We start from the raw sequence: 22,556 nt of genomic DNA on the forward strand, positions 1-22,556 counted from the left end.
TGCTCAGATAGAGGTGATCCTTACAAGGAGCTGGTGGTTTGACAGCACAGATAGAGACAAGCACTGTACTTTTGTGCAAGGTAGGACATCAGGGAAAAGTACCATCAATTTGCATGCTCCATTATCCAAAATGCAAAATAAAAATGACACATTACTTGTATGGACAAGAAAATAAATAAATGTGTATGCTAGAGGAGAAGGAAAGAGGAGAGATGGGATGATCCAGCTAAATGGATGGATTACTTGGAAATGTCCCACCTGGCCTAGGGTGTCTCTGTCTGGCAGACAAACATCCACCCTCCCAGGGATTCGGATTTCCACATGGCAGAGACCTGCAGGGGCTAAGGGTGCAACCCAGAGACCCAAAAATATTGCCCTGGTGAGCCCTACCAAGGCTCTTGTGCAGAGGAGAGTGAGATCTAACAGCAGAATCTGTGGTGAAACCATAGAATCATTTAGGTTGGACAAGATGTCCAATAAGATCACGTCCACCCATTAAGCCAGCACCACAGTGATCATTGTTAAACCATGGCCCACAAATCTGCCACACCCAGCCTTTTGAACACTTCCAGACATGCTGATTTCACCTCAAAAAAAAAAGCTCTAAAACACAGCTTTTCCCTCTGCTCTCTTCTTTCTTGACTCAATTCCTGCAGGGAAAAACCATGAGAAACCAAACAAAAAAAATACAGAAAATTAGTAAAAAACAAGTCCTTTGGTGCCTTTCTCCTCTTTGCCAGGGGCTGAGAGGCTCCAGAACATGCAGGCTGTGAGAGACCCATGATGCCAAGAGCTTTACCCTTTCCATGAACCAGTGCGGGCGCATCCCCTTCCCGTCCGTCCGGATCCTCATCTTCCTGAGGGGTGCGATGTCGGCAATCTCCATGATGAAACTGTCCTCCTGGCCCCGCTCAAACCTGCAGGGATGGGAAGACCAAGGAGGTTTTCCTGCTGCTTTACAGCCTCTCTGCATCTCCGTCCCGTGCCACAGCCCTGGCCATGCCAACACCCTCAAATCAAAAGTTTATGTGTGTTCTTTACTGGACTTGAGCTTTTCTGCGCTGCAATCACCCGCCACTGTGCTGTTGGCAAGACACCTCAGTGCAGATTTGACAGGGATTCCTCCTTCCCTGGAAAACACAGCCCACCTGGAGCTGCTCCAGGCAGCCTGTAGCATACACTGCCGTTCTGTTTGTAACCGGAACAATAGCGACTCACATCAGGCTTCTGCACGTCGCCTCCCTCCTGGCAGCTGCCCACTTGGCTGTCCTTGGCCCATTACAGCTAGAAGGCAAAATAATTTTGCCTCATCTCCTTCCCCTGAGGTGCAGCACAAAACTTTGTGTTTGCCATGGAGAGAGGCAGTTGCTGCAGCTCAGCTAAATGCGGCACCGGGATCGAAGCCCAGTGCCCAAGTTTAGTAAGCACAGGCAAATTGTGTTAGAATGAAGACAAAACCAACCTGATGAAACTGGGGGACTTGGATATGCAAACTGTCTCTGCCTCTGGTAAGAACCAGGGTGGTTTTGTGTAAGCTTGCGTGAAAGACCTTCCCCGGTGCGTGGCTGCTGTATACAGGCACGGGGACGTGCAGGAGCTGCTCATCCATAGCAATCAGCAGGAAGCAGGAGAAGGGGAAAAAACAGCTAACATGTGCTTCCCAAAGAAGATTACATTGGCTTGGATTGCACCTTCCCTCCCTCCTGGCATCAGTGGTGTTGGGAGGAAAGCCTTGCTTCAGTGGAAGTGCTGCCTCAGGCTCAATGTTGTTCTGTTCTAAAACAAGTGTATCTTCCAGTTTGCTCCCTCAAATGCATGGAGACCTGCTGTGGTCTCAGAGCTGGGAATCTTATCCTTGCTAAGGAGAAAGGCAGACAAATCCAGGGGGTCTACCAAGCACATGGTGACCACTCTGCTGTTGAGGTTTCTCCTTCATGCAAACTTCTCCTTGTGGGGGAATTACCTGAGCATGCTGAGAGGTTTGGGAAGAGCCCTGCAAGATGTGGGCACTACCATAACAGAAACAATCCATAATGATGATATCTCATTCCTGGCAATGCACACAGCCTCCCATTGCTGTGCAGTGCCAGAATGTGGAGAAAAAAAAATAATTTTCTTTACCAACCTCTGTTCAGATTACCCCCCGCAGGATGAATGTGATTGTACTCACACCATTATCTGAGCATGCATAGCTGCAGATGTTAGTAATAGGGGTTGGCTCAAGCCTCTCAGTTTTCATCCAGGCATTGCTTCCTCTGCACCCCCAGAGGCATTTGGACAGGGCATTTTGGTTCCAGTCCATTTCTAGTTATTAAGGGTTATATTTGCTCTCTGAAAAACTCCCTTTTTCTTCTTATTTGTCTTTTTGAGGCACCAAATACTGAGGCAGCCTGTCTCACTGTAAGAAATAGAATGTACTTTTGTCCCTGAACTGGATTGATTTCCACATCCATTCAACAAAAAGGTGTGACCCTTCCAGTCTGAATTATCCTGTGATCCTATGATCAGTTTTTATTACAATCACTATTACCTACAAAGCTTCATAGAAATCTCTCACTCTGAGGCTTTCCGGGCTGAGCAGCTCTAAGTTAAAATGTCTGCTAGCAAAATAAAACATTCTTTATCTTCAGCAAATGCCTTGTTTGAAGTTTGTAACACTGATACTCATCTACTTCCAAGAGGGAAGTACTAGAGGGAAGTGATTGCCATAGTGACAAACTGGGTGACCCAGAAGCTCTTTGCTATGCCTAATTTATATGAAGATGAACATAAACCTGAAAGAAATTGAGACGGGAAGAAGAAGCCAGACAAGCTGACTGCTTGCTATTCCCTTTTCAGGACACTGAACCATTTATCTAAAGGATTTCATTAAGCTTTCCTACCCATGCCTGCCCTTATAAATATTTCCATTGCCCAGGGGTCTTGGCAATAAGTGTAATGTAGCGAAAATTGCCTTAAATCTGTGGCAGGTTAGACAGACAGTTCTCTGTAATGCACTAAGCTGCTGGGAGTGAATTGGCACTGGATGGCCCCAATAAAGATGAAGTGCCTTTTACCATTTGGTTGCAACAGCTCTCACCCATTCCTGCTCTGCTGGTGCAAGGGCTGGAGAGATTTCCCTGTGGAGAAGAGCCAGGAAAGCCTGTGCTGTTAACAGCTGGATGAAGACTGGTGGTAGTGGTGTGGAAACAGACAGGATGTGAATTTGGGGACATGAATGTCCTCTGCAGAGGGTGCTAATGAGATGACAAGAGCTCTGTACAGCTGGAGGTGTGATACAGAGCACCTCCAGCTAGCAGAAATGTGCCAGCAGAATAGCACAGCATCCTGGGGATATTAACATAATAAGAGTTGTGCCTTACAATTCCTTTTCTTTACACAGCCCCCGTGATTCTTCAACACCTTTCGCAGGTGTTGAAGCTAATAACACAGAGAATTCTCTGTTCTCCTGTGTTGCATTTTCATACTCTTACAACAGAGATTGTCCATCCCACCCATGTAGATAAATGGGATGTGTTTTTAGACGCCACAGAGTTTAGGGGTATGGCTTGCCCCAGATGTAGCAAAACTCCCACCTGGCTGCTGAGGGGCTGGAGGTGTCTTGGTCCCTGTCCTGAGGTGACTTTATGATGTTTGTATCCCCAGCTGCCTGGTTTATGTTACATATTAAGTCCTTTAAGACTGGCTCTGAGAGTGAAGTGGGGAGAAGAAGAAGCTGAAGTTTGTGTTGAGAAAGAGCACTCATTGTCCCCATCCTGCTCCTGGACTGTGGTGTCTGCAGCAAGGACAGACAGCAGGACAGAGCTCTCCTTTGCTTTTAGTTAGTTTTTAGCTAGCTGAGGCAGAGGAGTTCCCAGGACTGTTTTTTATCCTCTTTCTCAGGTCTGTTAAAACCTCTTCTGGACTGAAAACCCAGAGAAACCCCAGGAGCTCACACCTGTGGCCCACTGGTCCCTTGGCCTCGGCCCTTTCCAGAGCTGGAGGGACTGATAAGAGACTGAGTGAGCCCCATGAAAAGGACTTTTCTGGATTTGCCATTTCATCAAACAGCAAGAGGTTTTATTGTTTAATACTATTCAATTTCTGTAAAATAAACAGTTTTTTCTACTTTTCTCCAGGAAATCTCTTTTTCCCGAACCAGCTGTGGGAGGGGCTGCTTGAATTTGCTTTCTGGAGGGACCCCATTGGGAGGTTCTTTCCCAAATTTTCCCTAAACCAGGACACCGCCCTTTAAAGATTTTTGGTTGGCACACCCAGATGTGAAATCTGTTTCATTTCCAAATCCAAACATCAGTGGTCCATTTTCTCACCTACCAGGACTGAGTGTTAGGATGAAATGAACAGAAGACAGGCCAGTTTGGGCTTGCCCAGGTGCCACTGGTGGCCACACTCACTGGCAACCCAGGGGCATTGCCCCATGTGTTGGATGTTCCTCTGTGATGGGGGAGCAGCAAGCCCCCAGAGCTGTGGTTTTCTGCATGACTCAGCTGTGTTTCTCACAGATATTTTAGTCAGCAGCACCTCTGCTGCATTTTTCTCACAACAAACAAGGCTCATGCTTGTTACTAACTAGACACATGAATCAATCTTAGCTATGTTTGTCCAGACACCCACTCTGCCACAAAAGCTTCATGTAAAACATTCCCTGAGCAAACACCTCTATGCAAGGTGCACCTTATCCTGAGTTATCCAGCGTTCCCTCAGCAAGCTGAGCTCAAACTGTGTGGCCAAAAGCTCCCTTCTGATGCTCTGTAGATGCCTTGCTGAATGAGCTCAGAGCTGGTCAATTAATTAAATTTAAGCATGATGTCACTAAAAGATGGTTCATTCTTGAGCATGCCAAAGCTTTCTGTACTGGAAATGTGCTAGGAAGGAACAAAAAAGCATTGGGAAATGGATGAGTGGTGGCATGTGTGGGTTTTTTGGCTTATGGAAGTGCTGGCATCAGGCTAGGGTTATAGTGTTTGTTAGCTGTTTCTGCTGAAGAAAACACGAGATTCCACATTTTTAGTAAAATCAGAGCATTCAATGCAGCATTCTGTGCCAACACCCATCCATTTCCCACTGCTCTCCTGGGCAATGTTCACAGTTCTTCTTGGAGACAATGCAGGACTTCATATTTTGTTGAAGATGTTTATCTATAAAGCCACTGAGGAACAGGTTAAACAAAACTTGCAGAAATGACAAAGGGTGGTTTCCCTGGATATACAGTGCTCTCCTTTCCTTTGCTTTGTTAAAAATCTGACAGAAGCACTTACAGGGAGCCCAGGTCTGAATCTATAATGTCAATGGGAGTAAATGTTTGTGTTTCAGTGGGAGCATGATCAAAGCCCTGAGTGCTTCGTGACCTGACACTTAAAATCTGTCATCACTTCACTTCTAACCAGCAAAAATGACAGTTGCTGTACCTGTCTCCATTTTTTTCCAGCAGCATCTCCTCAGTGTTCCCATTGGATCCGAAGACAGTCATGAAAATACTGGCATCTGTACCGCCACCTTCGATGTCTCCAGTCACAACCGTGACTTCGTACAGGATCTGGTGAAGATTGAAAGGAATTAGAAGGCCTCAGTTAAACAGCTGTCCTTAACCCACGCCAAACAGGACATCAGACTTCCCTGGACATCTACTTCCTTGACAGGAGAGCTTCCAACACAGTTATTGGTTCCTCTCCACACCATTATTTCCAGGGGCAAAGTTAGGCATCCAAACTTACTATAGGACTTTACATCTGTGACCTTTTCTGAGATTTGCTCAGCCTTGAAAGCAACACATTAATTGTGACAATATCTGAATTACAGAGTCAGTGAATGGATTGGGTAGAAAGGGACACTTAAAGCTCGTCCTGTTCCACCCCTGCCATGGGCAGGGACACCTTCCACTATCCCCAGGTTGATCCAAACCCTGTCCAACCTGGCCTTGGACACTGCCAGGGATCCAGGGGCAGCCACAGCTGCTCTGAGAAAACTGTGCCAGGGCCTCATCACCCTCAGAGTAAAAAATTTCTTCCTTTCATCCAATCCAAGTCAACCTTCCCTCAGTTTAAACACTATATCCCTTGTCCTATTGCAACACCAGTGATGAAGAGCTCTTAAGCTGCTTCTTCACAGGAGTCACAACCATCACGTCAATAGCTGGGTCTCTGACTCTCTGCTTCCACTGTCTCTGCCTGGCGACCTCCAGCACTTCAGCTCTGTACTGCACCAAAATCTCGCTAATTTAAAAAAAGAGTCACCCAGAAGAACAGTTGTTTCTTTTTCTTGCATGCAAATTGTTTCCCCCCAAAATTCCATGTTTATCTGGGCAATGTTTATTCCAATATCATGAATAGTTTGGAGGTTTATGATGTTTTTTTAAACATCAGAACACTCCCTTGTGGTACAAAAATTCAGCTATCCTGCTCTCCAAGGGGATGCTCACTGCTGCATCAGCTTCAGAGTCCTCCCAGATCTTGTGTGCATGCTGGTTCATAAAAGATATTTTTTTAAAATAATTTTCACCTTACTAGCCTAATTTTGTTATTTTCTCCTGACAGAGGAACAAAAAGACTCGGCATAAATATGTCAAAAATATGCAAGTCCCAGTAGCCATCAGGGGTTTTAAGACTTCTAGACAACTTAGATGCTTTTAAGATCATAGCTATGGTACCAAGGCTTCTTTAAGATGTGGAAGAACCTCAAGAAATAGCTCCCAGAAATGTATTTCAAATAGTGCACTGATAGGCTAGTTTTATTGGCCTGAATTCTGGCTGCCACATAAATAAACAGCGAAAAGGAATGACATAATTTAAAAAATTATTTTTCAATAATTGTTTGAATCTGAGTAGCCTGTTGACCACATATTCATCCACATGTCTTTTAAATCTTAGCAACGCATCCTATTTTTTTTATAGAAAGGAGAAAAACTCTTTTAGCAATGCATTGAAGGCTTCTAATGACCGTGGTGGACATTGAGTAATTTCTTCAACTATGGGAAAGCAAATACTCAATTTAAAGTAAAAAGAGGGAATATCAAGCCAAGAAGAAAATTAAGTTGAAATGGGTATGTACAGCTGTACAAAAGCCAAGCAGAAAAAAAAAAAATATAAAAGTATTAATCTTCTCAATGATGCTAAGCGTATCAGTTGTCTTTGAACTCTAAAATGCCTGTAAGACTCAGTTTCTAACTACAGCTATTTACAAGGGAACAGTCCCAAATTCCCTCAACTAGGAGACTGATCAGAAACTCAAATGCTCACTTCTGGTTTCATGTCCCAAGCATCTCCCCAGATTTCCTTCATATCTCCCATCAAGTTTCTGGCCTGACATCACAGGAAAAAAATGTCGTTAGATGTGTCTATTTTTGGCGTGCTTATGCAAATAAATACTTGGGATTGTGCTTTTAAAGGAACACTGAACAAAAGTAAGTCTTCATTTACATCCACTTCAATCTATGGGCAAGCCATCAGCTCACCAATAGGAGCCTGGAAACCTCATCCAGGAGGTTAAATGACAGATGGGACATTTTTATGAGATTGGTTTTAACCTTGGTATTAAGTCTGAGGAAGGTTTTTATACCATCTTAGGTCAATTCCACCACTGAAATCTGCATTGATTTGGTGAATCCTTCACAAATGCTAAAAATGTTATCAATTTTTTGTGTGTCTGGGGAAAAAGAAAGATTTCAAGAGAATTTCTTTAGCTTGGGAATCAAGAGCAGCATAAAGAAAAAATAATGTACTATGAAAGTGTTACCTGACTGTAAATAGAAGCACATCTATAGAGATTTTAAATTGCCACACAGGTATTTAAACACAGTATTATTGTCACATTCATCCAGACTGTTATTTCTGCTACAAACCTTACATCTAAAATCAGCATAGCTCGGCTTTCCAATTTGTACTTGTTTGAAATATGGCATAGCAGATATTACTTCAAAATTCATGTATTTGAATGAAAATACTATAGAGGTTCAGGAGATTTTATTCAGATTCAACTTTAATCAGTTATTCTCACCAAAGATCAGGCTTACAAATGTTTTCATGTTTCAACAACTTCCAGTGATTATTAATTTCCCTATCCCTTATCAGAAAATTTGCTATGTAGCCACATCATGGAAAGATTAAAACATCAAGATATTTTCACTGCTCTAATCTGGTGAGTTAGAAGTAATCCTTCACCTTGAAGCTGCCCCCACTCTACAGGTACCAGGTGTTTCAGTGGGTGACAAGATGAGGACAGGCTGCTGAGCTGTGCCCTACCTGCTCTTCCCTCCCATCTATTCCCTGGCTGCATCCAGCCAGCCTCGCTTAACAGTGCTCTAGACAGTCATGATCCTAAAGCATGACAAAAGATTTTGCTAAAAAAATAACATAAGAAAGGAAAGCAAAGAGAAGGCTCAAGCCGCTTGCAAAAAATCAAAGTATGAGAGCTGCTGACGCATGACCTGTGTCAGCAGAGGTCCCTGCAGCAGCTAAAGGCACAAAGTGAGCCTGGTGCCTACCTTGATGCCAATGTTAACACATTCTGCATCCAGGATGTTGAGGATCCGTGAGGTGAGCCCATCACCTTTGTCTCTGGCCAGCCAGCACTTGCAGACAAAGTTGTACATGACGCCTTTGGTGGGCACGACGATGGTGAGCTCTTCCATCAGCCAGCAGCTCTCAGGGGTAGCGCCATCGTGGCCCACCTGTGAGGGCCAGAGAGAAAACACCTCCTGGGGAATGGGGATTTCTCTGGATGAGGGTGATTCACCTGGCAATGAAGGACTCCGAGTCTGGGTACACCAACACAACAAACCATTCCTCAAGGGAATGGGGGGAACTCTGAAATAACGCTATTGCCATGGGCAAGGGAGCTCAGGTCATCAACTGCTGTGCATGAGGGAAGACCAGACACAAAAAACCCCAAGGTAGACCAGATTGACTTACATGAGAACACGTCCAGTCTCTTGTCACTCTGCTCCTGCGCCACTGACCTATATGCTCATTTGCAGTTGGCAGCAGACACACTTCTCCACCTTTACAAGCCTTTCCACTTCTGTCACTACACTTGGAAGTGATTATTCAAAGCTTTATAGCCAAGAGGAAGGATGCTCAGCAAACACCCACATGTATTATTACAAGCACTTCCCTCAGAAATCCACGTATAAGTGAACTAAATGTATGAGGCTGCCTCTCTGCTTCCCATCCCCTTAGACTGCAAAAGCTCTGTCTTTGTACAGGAGACAACAGATGGAGCTTACATCTGTAGCTGGTTGATTTTCAAGGACCACCTCCTTCAGCCTCAAGAATGATCAGTCCTGGAGACCAGGAAGTCACACAAGGGTGGCCATAAGGCTGCATGGATGAACAAGGAGCTCCTGAAAAAATTTAAGTGGAAAAAGGAAGAGTACTAGAGGGGTCAGCAGGGGCAGAGGTCCAGCAGAAATACAGAGATGGTGCACAAGTATGCAGGGATGAGTTTATGAAAGCCAGAGCCCACCTGGAACTGAATCTGCCAAGAACCAGGGTTCCTGCAGGTATACCAGCAAAACAATTTCTCCAAGAACCTACATGTGTCCCTCTTAAAGAGGGTTGGAAATTCAACCTGGAGCAGGCTTGGAAGCAAAATTACATATCCAGGTTGATGCATGAGCCTTGGTCAGTCATTCCAATGAGCCACCTGTCCATAAAAGACCTACCTGCACTTCATTATTTTCAGAGAAAGTACTGTTTCTGTCATTTCTAGGAAAATGAGGTCCGTAGTTCAAAGACCTCACTGGTTTTTGTTTTTAAATTATTAGGAAATTTGGGGAGGCTCAGAAAGCAATTTTTAATAACAGATTCATCTAGGATGATATATCTGTGGTATCTATTTTTTCCCCAAAAAACAAGTGATCTTTTCTGTCTGATGGTCTCAGCCATCACTGCTATTAGGAGTATTATTGCTGTACTAATGTCTGTGCAGCTGCAGAAAATTAGAGCTAACCACTAGGGAAATTCAAGTCTACAATGGATGCATTAATCCTCTGATTCTTGGGGTGTGAGGTGAATGGGAATATAACACTTGCCTTCCCATTCCCTCTCTGCCAGCTTGGCTGAGCATCTCCAAGCCCAAAGTCAGTCCTTGTGCAGCTCTCTTGCAGGATGGCATGGATGAGGCAGTGGGGAAAGCTCAGGGCCAAGGTTCTGCAGTGACAAAGCAGCTGGAGGGAAAATCCTAATGAACCTAATAAAATCTGCTGGTCTTTTGGGTTCATTGCACATCCCCACCTGCTCACATCACAGAATCATAGAATAGTTTAGTTTGAAAGGACTTTAAAGCCCATCTTATTCTAACCCCCCTGCCATGGGCAGGGACATCTTCCAGTCTCCCAGGTTGCTCCAAGCCCTGTCCAACCTGGCCTTGGACACTGCAGGGATGGGATATCCACAGCTTCCCTAGGAAAAGTCTTATTCCAACGCATTGCTAGGTGCCACATTTTCACAGCAAACTTTAACTTCTTTGATACCAGTGACAGCCAGAAGGAAACAACCTGTGCATCCAGATGCCTTGGAGAACAGATTTCCAAGGGCATCCAGAACAATGTAAATTCTGGGAAAATTCAGTCAGTGTCAGCCAAGTCTTCCCTCTGGATGGACTTCAGGAGCAGAGCACCAGGATTTGACTTTCAATTCCAGGCAAATCTTTAGACAGACCATGCCAATACAGTGAATAATGCCAAGCCATGGGCACACCAGCAGCATAGCCTGGATGTGCATACTAAGATCACAAAAAATGGTTTGGGCTGAGATGTTTGAACTGAATTAAAATGACAGCAATTCAAAGGCAGATAGATCCTTACTTGGGCTGTTTGAAAACCTTTGTAACTTGTTCCTACTGTCCTTGAGGAACTGCACATCACTGAGACTGAGATTCACAATTTATACGAAGCAGCTCGGGATCACATAGAAACTGAACACAGTGGCAGAGGGAAAATCCAAGAGAATATTTGTGGAGAGAAGGTTCAGAGAATACTAGAGAAACCTGAGGGTCAAATCCCTAGTCACTTAGGGACTGGTCTTGCATTTGGAAAATTTGTGTGTCCTTGATTTTCCTCTGTGTTCGTGATGGAGAAAGGCTCTGAAGCAGAAGAGGTCTATGAAAACAAACCAATGCAGGACTCTCCTAGACATACCTGTGTCTCTCTGCAGCAACAACAGTGTAGGAATAGAGATACTTTCATTCATTAGGAGAAGAAATATTAAAAATTATTTTGAAAACACAGTATAAATTGTCTACACTGAATAATTTCTGTCATTTATTTTCATGCCAGAGTGTCTATTAAAGTCCACCAGTAGTAAATATTATATCTGTAGGCTTACAAGACAGGAATAAATGGGCCCCTTTCAAATCAGTTCGTGTTCCACTGTTTCTGCTTTCAGTGGAATATATTTGTAGCAGAAGCATAATACTGAACCAGAAGTAGCATCATGCTGCAAACCTCACAGTCCTGCTAAATGGTAGAGTCTGCTGCCTGGGTTATACAGAGGGCTCCTGGAAACTTAATCCTCATACTATGCTATTTTCACATGGTAACTCACATTCAGAACTTTTCACCTTCTGCACAAACAGACAAATACCAAATCCAAGAACGAACTGTTCCTCACTTTTCCCCAAGTGGATAACTAGCAATTTTCTGCAATGTCCCTGAACACTGCAATTTTCTAGAAGGAGAATGCGGACTGATGCCATGGCAACCACAGCAGACTAGCACATCGATGTCATTGCTGGTCCAAAAGAAGGGACCTTCCAAGCTGAGGGCACTGCATGAAGAAAGAGAGAAGGCCAGGAGCAGGTGGCTCCTTCAGCTGTGAGCTGGGGAATTACAAACCAGAAGGGAGAAGTGAGCCAGGGGTGAGGCATCAGGCTGGTGAGATCACTGAGTACAGGGATGAAAGAGTGCAGAAGAACATCACCAGCCAGAAAGATATGTTATTTCTTTTTCTGACTCTCTGCTTTTTATTTGCAGTCTTTTATCTTCTTTCCCATTTGTATTCCTTTCCAAATTAATTTTTGCCTTGCCTCTGCCTATTTCAAAGTGTCTTCTCCTGCTTTCTTCTGTTTTCTACCCATTCCCTACCCTATTCACTGTATCTTTTCCAGCATCCCTTTCTACTTCTTTCTTCAGGCTGCTCTTCCTGTCTCTCTGACCCTGAGGGGTGATACTGTCATTTTCCTCCCTCCCTGTCCCACTCCACGGTTGTTTCCATGTGCACAATTCAGAAGAGAAAGATTGATACACTTGCTTCACTATAAAAGTTTGACCTCGAGATGGGCTAGACAGAAAGTGCCACTAATACACATAATAACCAGGCACTGGGAGTGCATTAAGAAAATGGCTTGATAATAAACTCAAATCTGACACAGAGATTTCTCAAGATGTCAGAATTCATTGCTTGAGAGAAAGGTAGTGCGAGCGACAGCCTCTAATGCAACAGCAGGACATACACATGCAAAGATTTTCTTATTAGTTAGGATTTCTCTTTCTTTCTTGTCTCTTTCCAATTATACAGGTGCACACATTGACAGGTAGCTTTACTTCCACAGAGGGACAGGGGTAAAACCAAAATTAAATAGGCTCCTGGAGTCCTCAGGTGCTGTTTGTTTGAGTTCTTGAGGGGCTGGAACAAGCTTTAAGGAGATGGAAATGCCATATAAAACAAGAATGATGTACACAAACACTCTGGAATATTCATGTGAAGTTTAAGGCCAGTGATGGAAAGTCTATGCAAATTGTGTCTCCCTGAGCCATAACAGAAAAAATGGTTCCTGTACCGAAATCTATTTGTGCACATTACTCACAAATTATGATTAATTTTCTTCTCTAAGCCTGTGTCCTCCAAGCTGTGAAAACAATTTTCATGTCTAGCTAGGAAATTATACAAGATGTGTTTCTCAAAATTTATGAAACCCAATTGGAAGTAGTGAAAAAAAAAAATCAACTAGGAAAAAGACCGATGAAGAACTGCATCCTGGGAAGCTTCACTACATCTGGCAATAGAAGGGATTGAGTTAGAAAAAGCAGTGCCAGAGATGGGACAAAACTGGGACAAGTTATAACTTCTTTACAATTCACAATTATCTTCCACGTCACAAGGATTCTGGTTTAATGCAAAGGAAAGCATACTTATTTACAGGTTCAGACACATGCAAAATCTCACCAGCACAGTCCTGTTTACATTCCTTTTAGACCCAAAAGCCTTTACTTCACTGCTAAGAATAACAGAACCACATGCTTTCTTTGGCCACGTATTTCATACGCCTCCAGCACTCGCGCTGCGTTCACAACATACCTCCACTTTTTTGATCTCCCCAACATCTAGGCCCCAGACTGAAAATTTCTCCACAGAGCCATCTGCAAATTCATCCTTTCCTTCTGGGAGATCCAGCCACAGCCTCTCGGTCTGCACTTTCTGCGGGCCCATGATGATGATGAACACGCGGCTGTCGGTGCTGGAGTCGTACTCCGTGCCTGTGGCGACGGTGATGTGGTACGGGATCACTGTGACAAAGAGAGGTTTGTGCATCAGAAAACCCACACACATATGCACTTGTACGAAACTTGAGAAAACCAGGGGCTTATCCCATCAGAGGGAGCAGCTGTGCATGCCAAATGGGTTCACATCCCATTGAATTCATTTGGAGAAGTGATAACATCATGCTTTGTTGGGCTACAAGTGTGCTTTGGAGATTACTTTCCCATGGCACGCTCGGGACTGAATTCTGCAAGGGTTAATTTCCCCAGACAACCCTACTGGCTGCAAGGAGGTTATAAGTCCAGATTTCTCCCTAATGCATGACAGAACAGCAAAAGGCTTGAATCCTTATTGACACCAAGAGACCTTCCTGAAGATGAGTCTGAGCACCTAAATCTTAAACAGGCTATTAAGGCCAAAGTGATCTTACACTCCCCGTTCAATAAAGACAAATAAATCTGTGCTGACTCCAAGGTAAGCCATCACCGAATGAATGTCCCAGAACAACCACAAATGCTCTCCTTTGTGCCTCATTCAAGGATTGCTGTGATCTATGGGGCGGCTCAGGGTTTCATCATCCCTGTGCAAATCCAGACAGAGGAGAACAATCGTTGTATTAAAGGTAAGTCACTCAATAATGCTATGTGTTGCATAATAATTTTGGTTGGGGGAAAAAGCTTCAGGGCAAGGCTTGGTAAAAGAGGAGGTGTTTTTTTCTGTGGTTTTCAGAAATTTCAGTTCAGCTGTTAAAAGGGAGGAAGTGCCAGACTGCTTTTCAAGGGCTTTCCAAAAGCTCATTTGGGTAAGCCGAGCAGGCGGTGCAGAATTGGTCGCTGAATACTCGTTTGATTTCTCAGAACATTTGTGCAGGGCTGTTCAAACAGTTCCGACAAGACTCAGAGCTCTGAAACTTGCTTCGTCACAGCCTCGAAACAGCCTGGCCTCCTCATCACTTCTCTGATTTAAAAAAAAAAAAAAAAAAAGAGTTGATAAGTTGACAAATAAAAAGACAATTTGGCTGGTTTTCAAATTACCTAAGATTGACATCTAATTTTGCTTTATGACGACTAACAAAATTTTTGAGGTGGGGGTTGTACTAGAAATTCACATCAGACTCAGAATACTTGTGCAACATCAGGGAAGGCATAAATTCATGATGATCAAATCTGTCCTTACCTCTGGACAGGGCAGAGCCCAAAAAGATTCATTCAGTCCCATTTTGAAGATTTTGTATACCAACACAAAATGAGCTGATGATTAGGCAAGATTTATTCTCCCATTTATGGTATAACTTACATTCCAGTGGGTGCATCAGCACAACGATGCATTTAGCAGGAAAAAGGTTTAGTTGTAGTCAAGGCAGATTTTATGAGAATATATTGAGAGGTCATGTTTAGGACATCTCCAGACTTTTAAATAAAAGTGTATTTTGAATAGGGACATTTTCTTTCATACAGGTTTTGTCCTGTTCTGCTGTGACAGACTAAGTTTAGAGAACTACTAGCACTTCTAGCTGATCCCTAAGCCAAGGTACTTGAAACATCTATAAAATTAAATGAGAACTTTGAGTAACTATACTTTCCTAATTTAAATAATGGATACAGAGAGTAGTTTACTATCTGAGAGCAGGAAACACCCTTTGCTGTTCTTTTCTCTGAAAAATAGAAAATGGATCCTTCAATTAGTTTATCTTCCCTCCCTGTTGTCTCCTTCTTTGTCTGGGACTCATATTTACCTTTTTTCCAAACACAGGAGAACGTGAAACCTGTGGGAAATGGCCACAACAGGACATCACAGTTCCTCCAGCCCTTCTCCCTTTGCTCTTGTGCCAGCACAGGGTTCAGGCTGCTTGAAGCCACATGTTCCCCTCTCAGGAGGGTGGGTTTCCTTAGGAAGCCATCCATGCCATCTCCAGGGCTGCCTTCCAGCATGGGAGAGGGTTCCCAGTTCAGACCTAAGCATCACCCTAGCCAAGAGGACCTTTCCCTGAGCTCCATCCTCACATCCTCCACCTCCTGCCCCTCAGAGACATTTGGCAGCTTTATCTCAGCACAGCCAGGACCAGGCTGAGTGACAAAGTCACTCCCTTTCCCAGCCAACTCCCAGTGCCACCTCCTGAGTGAACAGGCTGAGCTGGCTTTTTATCCAGCCCAGAAGGTGTCTGCCTGGCTTACCCAGTCCATCTTATCTGACATTCCTTCAGGAAGCAGTTTCCTTAATGAGGCCACGTCACTGAGCAGAGATAGTGGTGATGACAAGTTCCAGGACTCAGGGGAAAAAGACCACCCTGGCACAATGGGGACGATGGGAGCTGTCCTAGCTCTGCTGGAGAGGGGTTCTCTTGGGAAATTATGCTATTTTACCCATTATTTGTGAAACAACTCAGAATGCCAACATGGCAGATGTTATCCATTGCCTCAGCACGGAAGTAATATCAGAAGGAACATGGAAATCACTTATTTTTCATTTGTAACCCCACAATGTGGGATTACAAAAGAAGGGCTGCCCCAAGACACATGGGTTGCAGGCCAGGTTTAGCAATGTGCAGCATTACATCTGCTTCCCAAATGAAAGGTGTGGGATGTGCAACCCAGGTATCACACCCACAGCAAACTACTGGGCATCAGAGGAGCTGCAAACCATCCGTGTGACCGCCCTTGGACCCTGTGTGAGTCCCTCTGGAGAGTTGTCTTAAATTCCTAAGGAAAATGACATAATTTTCACTTCATTTACCATGGATGTTTAGGATAAATTTAATTATTTTGCACTTGCTGTGGAGTAAGAGCACATAGACAGACAGTAACTGTGATGCAGCTGCTGCTCAGTTAGTCAATACAACACAGCATTGTAATCACATATCTAAAATCTTAATCTAAAGCTAAAAGGCCCCATGTAGAATATAAAAAAAATGTAGGTTCAATTTAACTGGTAAGTCATTGTCCTGGAACACAGAGGTAGCAAAAACAAAATCATGAATTCATAGAATCATAGAAAAGCAAGGTTGGAAGGGACCTTAAAGTACATCTCATTCCAACCCTGCATTGGGCAGGAACACCCTCCATGAGACCCACCTGACAGCTGATGTGATGCACACTATGTGTGGTAAGGAAAAATATACCTGAGAAGTTCCAACAATAAATCACATTAAGATTAAAATGAAAATGAAAATTAAAAATTAAAATTAAAAAATATTTCATCTTGAAATTAAGTCAATTACCATCTCAATTAAGTCAAATAAATAGTTTGGAAACACTGAATTTGCTGTGAACTTCATGGCTTATTCCACTGCTGAGATCAGAGGGCTGCAGGAAAAGCAGCAAACATGGGAACACAAATCCTGATCCAGCCTTTCCCAAAGCAGTCACAACACAAGGAAAGGAGAAATAATCTGTTCTGCCTCTCCTTGCTGTTCAGCAGGACAAATGCAGCCTCTTAAGCACAGAAAGCCAAGAGCACGGGCATGCATTCAACCAAACACTCAAGCACGACCACTCACGTGAGCCTTCCTCTGCTGCCTTGACCAAGCTGGACTTTTTGGGCTCCTTCAGGTTGGCATTGCTGTCCTGGCTGGACATGCTGAGAGAGGAGCCATCCAGGCTGTTCCGCTCGCCATTGTAGCTCTGGTTGGGAGGCAGGTTTGGGAGGGTAATGAGGCTGGGTGCTTGTGTTGTCACCTGCTCCCATGTGCCTCCAAGATCAACATGAGAACAAATCCTTGTAGTTCCCCACCTACCTTTTTGGTCAGTATAGCTCGAATAAATCTGGCTTGTATTGCACTGGTCTTTCATTTGCTTCATTGGTGACCCTGACAGGCCATTTTGGATGTGTGTCACATTAAAAATAGTATAATAGACCTAAGAGTCTTGTGAGTTGTGACTTTTTCCTGTGCTACCTGTCTGAAATTGTCTGAAATTCAGATCAATGGAGCAGTGCCAGAGCTCATAGAATCATTGAAGGGACCTTAAAGGTCATCCCATTCCACCCCCTGCCATGGGCAGGGACACCTTCCACTATCCCAGGTTGCTCCAAGCCTCATCCAACCTGGCCTTGGACAGTTCCAGGGATGGGACAGTCACAGCTCCTCTGGACAGCCTGTGCCAGGGCCTCACCACCCTCACAGGGAAGAATTTGTTGCTAATATGAAATCTAAACCTGCTCTCATTCAATCTGAACCCGTAACCCTCTTGTCCCATCACTCCAGGCCCTTTAAAATTGTCTCCCTTCATTTATCTTGTCAGCTCTCTTCAGGTACTGGAAAGTCACAATTAGATCACACTGAAGCCACCTCTTCTGAGGCTGAACAATCCCAATTCTCTCAGCAGAGGGGCTCCATCCCTCTGAACACCTTGCTTCTCTGGATTCACTCCAGCAGCTCCACAGCCTTGTGCTGGTGTTGCCCAGGGCTGGGGCAGCTCTGCAGGTGGGGTCTCACCTCAGCACAGGGGCACAGGGGCACAATCCCCCCTCCCCTGCTGCCCACGCTGGGGGATCAGCCCAGGGCAGGGGGGTCAGGGCTGGGGCAGGTCCAGCTCTCCCCCCCCAGCACCCCCAGGTCCTTCTTCCACCTGCTGTTAGGTACTGATCAAATATCATAAGAGGCAGAGTACTGCAAATCTGAGTGATGTGAAACACTGGTTGTGTTTGAGGAGTTACTGACAATGCATTTGGCGTCACCGTCCAATAAATGTGAGGCTTTTGCCACACTGTCAAATAATTTAAAAAAAAAAAAGGAGTGATTAGTTTATTCTCGTTATGAATTGATATAAGCAACTGGGTAAGCCTGTCCACAAGCATTCACAGCCTTGTGTGCTGCAGTTTTATGAGACAGCATATGGCAACACTCATCCATGGTGTAACTCCTCTTACATCCGCTCTGCTGCATTCAGGATGAGTCCTAGCCAATTCCATTGATGATCATTTTAGTAGTAACTGTCAATTAAAGCCTCTCTGTATTTTTTGCAAAGTGGACTCCTTAAATAAAATGAACTTATGATCAGCTGCTTTATTATGTCTCACTGTATAAAAGTAAGAGAAGTCTATTAATCTTGTTTGCTAATTTTAATTAGAGCATGTACCTTGAATTCCAATTAGCTGTACTAGGCTGATAAGCAATAGAGAGTGTGCAAGTAGAAAGGACATTTCACTAAAAAACGTTTGGTGATCTGAGTGGTAGCAAAGAGACCTGGCTTTTTATATCCAGCAGTGGTGGAATAGGGATCTATTCCCCAGTCCAAGTGAGGACAGTCAAAGGACCCAATATTCTGACTGGAGGACTTTGAATAGTGGGACCCATTACTAATCTGCTTTTTGGGCATAGCAAGGACAGCAGCAGGGAAATGCTGTGTACCAGCAAGGTAGTGAGCTCTCATCTGAAGGGTTTCACTTACACTGCTTGATTTTTCTGTTGAAACTGCAAATTACAGAGCTGATGATAATGAGGTGAGAGTGGCCTTACTTTCAGCTCTTGTCTGAAAACCAGAAATCCATTTTGGATAAGCCAAAAGCCCTCTGAGTCCCTAATGAGCTGCCTTAGACTTCAACCAGATATTCAATAATTTTATTTTTATGAGTAGCAGTGGAATCTGCTTTGAGCCATAACTGTACCTGTTCATAAAGCGTGCGCTCTATCTTTCTGTCCTCTTTCTTTTTAGAGAGCCAGCGCTCGCACAGGAAAACGAACGACTCCTCTGTGGTTTCATCCAGGATCTCCACTTTTTCCAGAAACCAGTCAGGACTGAACATACTGTTGTCATGACGAATCTTGATCTTGTACAGAATGCCGAGGTCCACAGCCTGTATTGTGAACGTGTCCTCCTGCAGGATGTTCGAGAACAGTTGATTCTGTTAACAAACTCTCAACAGATCATCTACTGGAAAAAGGCAAAAAAGGGAGACTACAGAACACATATGTTTAAATTCCATATTGCTGGATGGCGTTTGGCTGAAAGCTTTGCAGAAGTCTATAGAGGCATATCTATAAGCTAAAACTGTTCTTCAGGGAAATGTTTTAAAGCCTGCTTCTGCTAGGCAAGAAACACCACTTTTACAACCAGTCAGAATATTGAAATCCTGGGAGATTTTAAATTATGCTTCCCTTTCTAATCCAGTTAGATTTGTATGAACAATCCAGATAAGGCAATCCTTGCTACCATTATATCCAAGTGACCCATGGGATGACCACAGAGCATCACTTATGGAGTTATTTTCCCAGATACAGCAGAAGTTTAAGTCCCACCAATTTAACAAGTTTTGTGGTGAATTCCAACATGTACTGTGTACACGCAAATCCATTGCACAGGGACTGTGGGAATCTGCAGCTCACAGCTCAAGCCAGTTTCCATGACCAAGCTCATAATTTGTCCATCAGTGACTTCATAGGAACATCTGCCTGTTTGCTGCAGTGCCTGTCAGCTGTAATACCCAGCTGACAATCCATACAAAGCATTTTAAGAGGTAATGAATGTGGTAAATGGAATCAATCAATTCATTCCTCATAGGAAAACTCAGCCTATAAAGGCAGTCATTGATTTGATAGGTTAAAGACTGAGAAACAGAAAGTGTCATTAACCCATTGCATTTGTACCTGTCCTCTTTCAAACTTGTTGAAGTTTGTTTCGGATTTACTGAGTTTTCTCTCTCCCATGTCCCCCAGGTCTCCATAGATATTTAGGAAGACATTAGCATCTGTCCCTGCACCGTAGATATCCCCAGTGAACACGCTGATCTTGTATGTGTGAACTGCAGAAAGAAACAGAGATGATTTCTGGTCAGACAAATATTAAGATCCTTGGTAGGGACTGAATTTACCTAAGAAAATGCGCCCCAGATTTTCTGCCAGTCACTTGTAGAGGTATTAAATCCCATATGGTTTTTCTTTCAGGTTTCCAATACAAAGGCTGGCCAATCCCTGGGCTGACATTTGCTGACTTTCCTTTTCTCTGTCCAATCAATGCCTTTGATCACACAGCTCACGGTTCAAAATGCAAAGAATCATTATGGTCATTACTGGATGGGAAGTCAATAGAGGTGAGGGGACTCAGCACCTTTTCATGCAGAGGCTCGAGGGACACAGAGCTGAGAACAAGTAATTCAGTGCTGTGAATCCCTAATACTCCATCTTCCATAAACAAAGACTGGGAATTCAGATGTGCAATTACTACAGGAGTTAATGGCATGTATCTCTATAAATTCCCCAAACAGACAGAGAACAGGTTTCTGGGTCCTTTTGCTGAGAGAGTATTTAATTAAAGAAGGGCTGGAGATGTGCTGTTTAAGTACCCTTTCTCTTTAGTTTGCTCAATGATGAGACAATAAAACCTCATCAAGCCTTTAGTAATGTGCTTTTCTAAACCTGTTAAATACTCCTATTTTTATTTTGCTCCTCTTCTCTCAATTGTATGGGGAAAACAAACAGTTACTGAAAGCATCCTCTCCAGGAAAACAGTGAGGGTCTGTACAAGTCTCTGATTACCCTGGTGGCATATGAGCCATGGAGAATGCCTCCCTGCAAATCCCAGGGCAATGCAAATGAGCAAGAGGCACAAAGTCTTAGTTAGGATTCTGTGTACGTTAACTGCGTCAAAGAAAATTGCTATATTGTATTTCTTCTTTCACAGCAAGACAGACCCTGTTCTGCTTTGTCACTCATGAAAGATTTCCATTGATTTCTCTGAGATATGGATCAGAGTCATCACCTGAGAACATCCACCAGGACTATGTGTGGTGCTGGATTTTCTGGTTTGCCTCTTCACATATGTCCTACAGAGTTACAGCTCCATAATTGAGAGGCAACCGCTACTTTAGTAACGAAGGAAGGAATGTATATTGTCTAATTAGTCAATGTATCCCTCTTTGGCCTTTCCTTGCTAGTTCTAGATACTTTCAGGACTAAAATACAGTGTATTATAAAAAAAAGATGATCCTCAGAATACCACGAGCTGATTGCCATCAATGTCATTTACACCATGTCACTGCCCAAGATGTATGAGGACTCACAGGCATGCAGAATATTTAATTCTTGTCCCATGTATTTCATATCTAAAGCAGAATTTCCCAAACTTAGCCCTAGCTCCACACCAGAAGAAACTTTCAGTGATCCAGAAATTCCATTGCATAGATTGTAGAACTTGTTTTTAGGCTTTGCCTTCAGAAGGAAAAGTGAGTCACCCAGGTTAATTAACAAATGGTAACTGATCCAAGGTAAAGCAACAGAAATTAACAAGTTAAGGAAAATGTCATACAGGCACCCAGATGTCATAGAATTGTTGAATCATCAATTTGTTTGGGTTGGAAGAGACCTTTAAAGGCCACCTTATCCAACCCACCTGCCATGGGCAGTGACACCTTCCACTGTACCAGGTTTTATCAGAGCCTCATCCAAACTGAGCTCAAATAGTTTCCAGGAATTCACCACTTCTCTGGGCCACCCTTGCCTGTGTTTTACCTCTTAGTAATTGATTTTAAAATTGTCTTTGCCTCTCCAGTAAAAGAAAGCTCCCATGAGCTACTGTTCCAAACAGAAGGAAGGATGGCACCAGTCTTCCTCCCAGCAAGGCACCTCTTCCCTTGGCAATGCAAAAAAAATGCATGTTAATTCCACCCTAACAACGTTCTACAGTGAATGGAAGTCAGACTCTGAAGGAAAAGAAAGAGTGAGATAACTTATTTTCCCAGGTGAATCATCTTGTTGTCAGATGCAAGAGTCAGGAATGGAAATGGCAGCTGAATTCCTTTTGCTCGGCTCAGGATGAGGAAGTTCATGACCTCTCCCAAGGACATAATGAGCTCTGGGTGAGAAATGGAGATCCTTTTCTCGAGGAAAAAGAGGTACAAACAGCTGCACATACTGAGAAGCAATGACTTAGGGGTAAAATTACAGTTCCTTTTCACTTGCTTCAGCTACCAGTAAGGCCAAACACTGAATGTCACCATTTTATAACATGAACTCAGAACTGAATAAGAATGTTTTCCCCTCCTGAGAGGCACTTTAATGAGGTGAAGGTGGCTGCAATGACCCAGGTTTCTGAAGGTTATGCATGTGTACCTGAAGAGCAGCAGGCAAAACAACTCTGGGAGGAAAAA

At 43.7% G+C, this 22,556-nt stretch overlaps 1 protein-coding gene across 1 annotated transcript in view; it reads right to left on the minus strand.

Moving 5' to 3' along the window:
• The window catches only part of LOXHD1 (lipoxygenase homology PLAT domains 1), a 122,747-nt gene that overhangs the window by 30,643 nt on the left and 69,548 nt on the right, over positions 1-22,556 (minus strand). Inside the window, exons 27-34 of the mRNA XM_086869818.1 lie at positions 20,059-20,213; positions 19,080-19,289; positions 16,972-17,095; positions 16,547-16,593; positions 13,293-13,577; positions 8,480-8,665; positions 5,409-5,536; positions 800-917 (exon numbers count right to left, since the gene is read on the minus strand). Coding sequence (XP_086725944.1) covers positions 800-917; positions 5,409-5,536; positions 8,480-8,665; positions 13,293-13,577; positions 16,547-16,593; positions 16,972-17,095; positions 19,080-19,289; positions 20,059-20,213 — 1,253 coding nt within the window. The remainder of the gene's footprint in view (positions 1-799; positions 918-5,408; positions 5,537-8,479; positions 8,666-13,292; positions 13,578-16,546; positions 16,594-16,971; positions 17,096-19,079; positions 19,290-20,058; positions 20,214-22,556) is intronic.

The sequence above is a fragment of the Cyanistes caeruleus genome, chromosome Z (assembly GCF_971803275.1).
Source record: "Cyanistes caeruleus chromosome Z, bCyaCae1.hap1.1, whole genome shotgun sequence".
NCBI classification, from domain to species: domain Eukaryota; kingdom Metazoa; phylum Chordata; class Aves; order Passeriformes; family Paridae; genus Cyanistes; species Cyanistes caeruleus.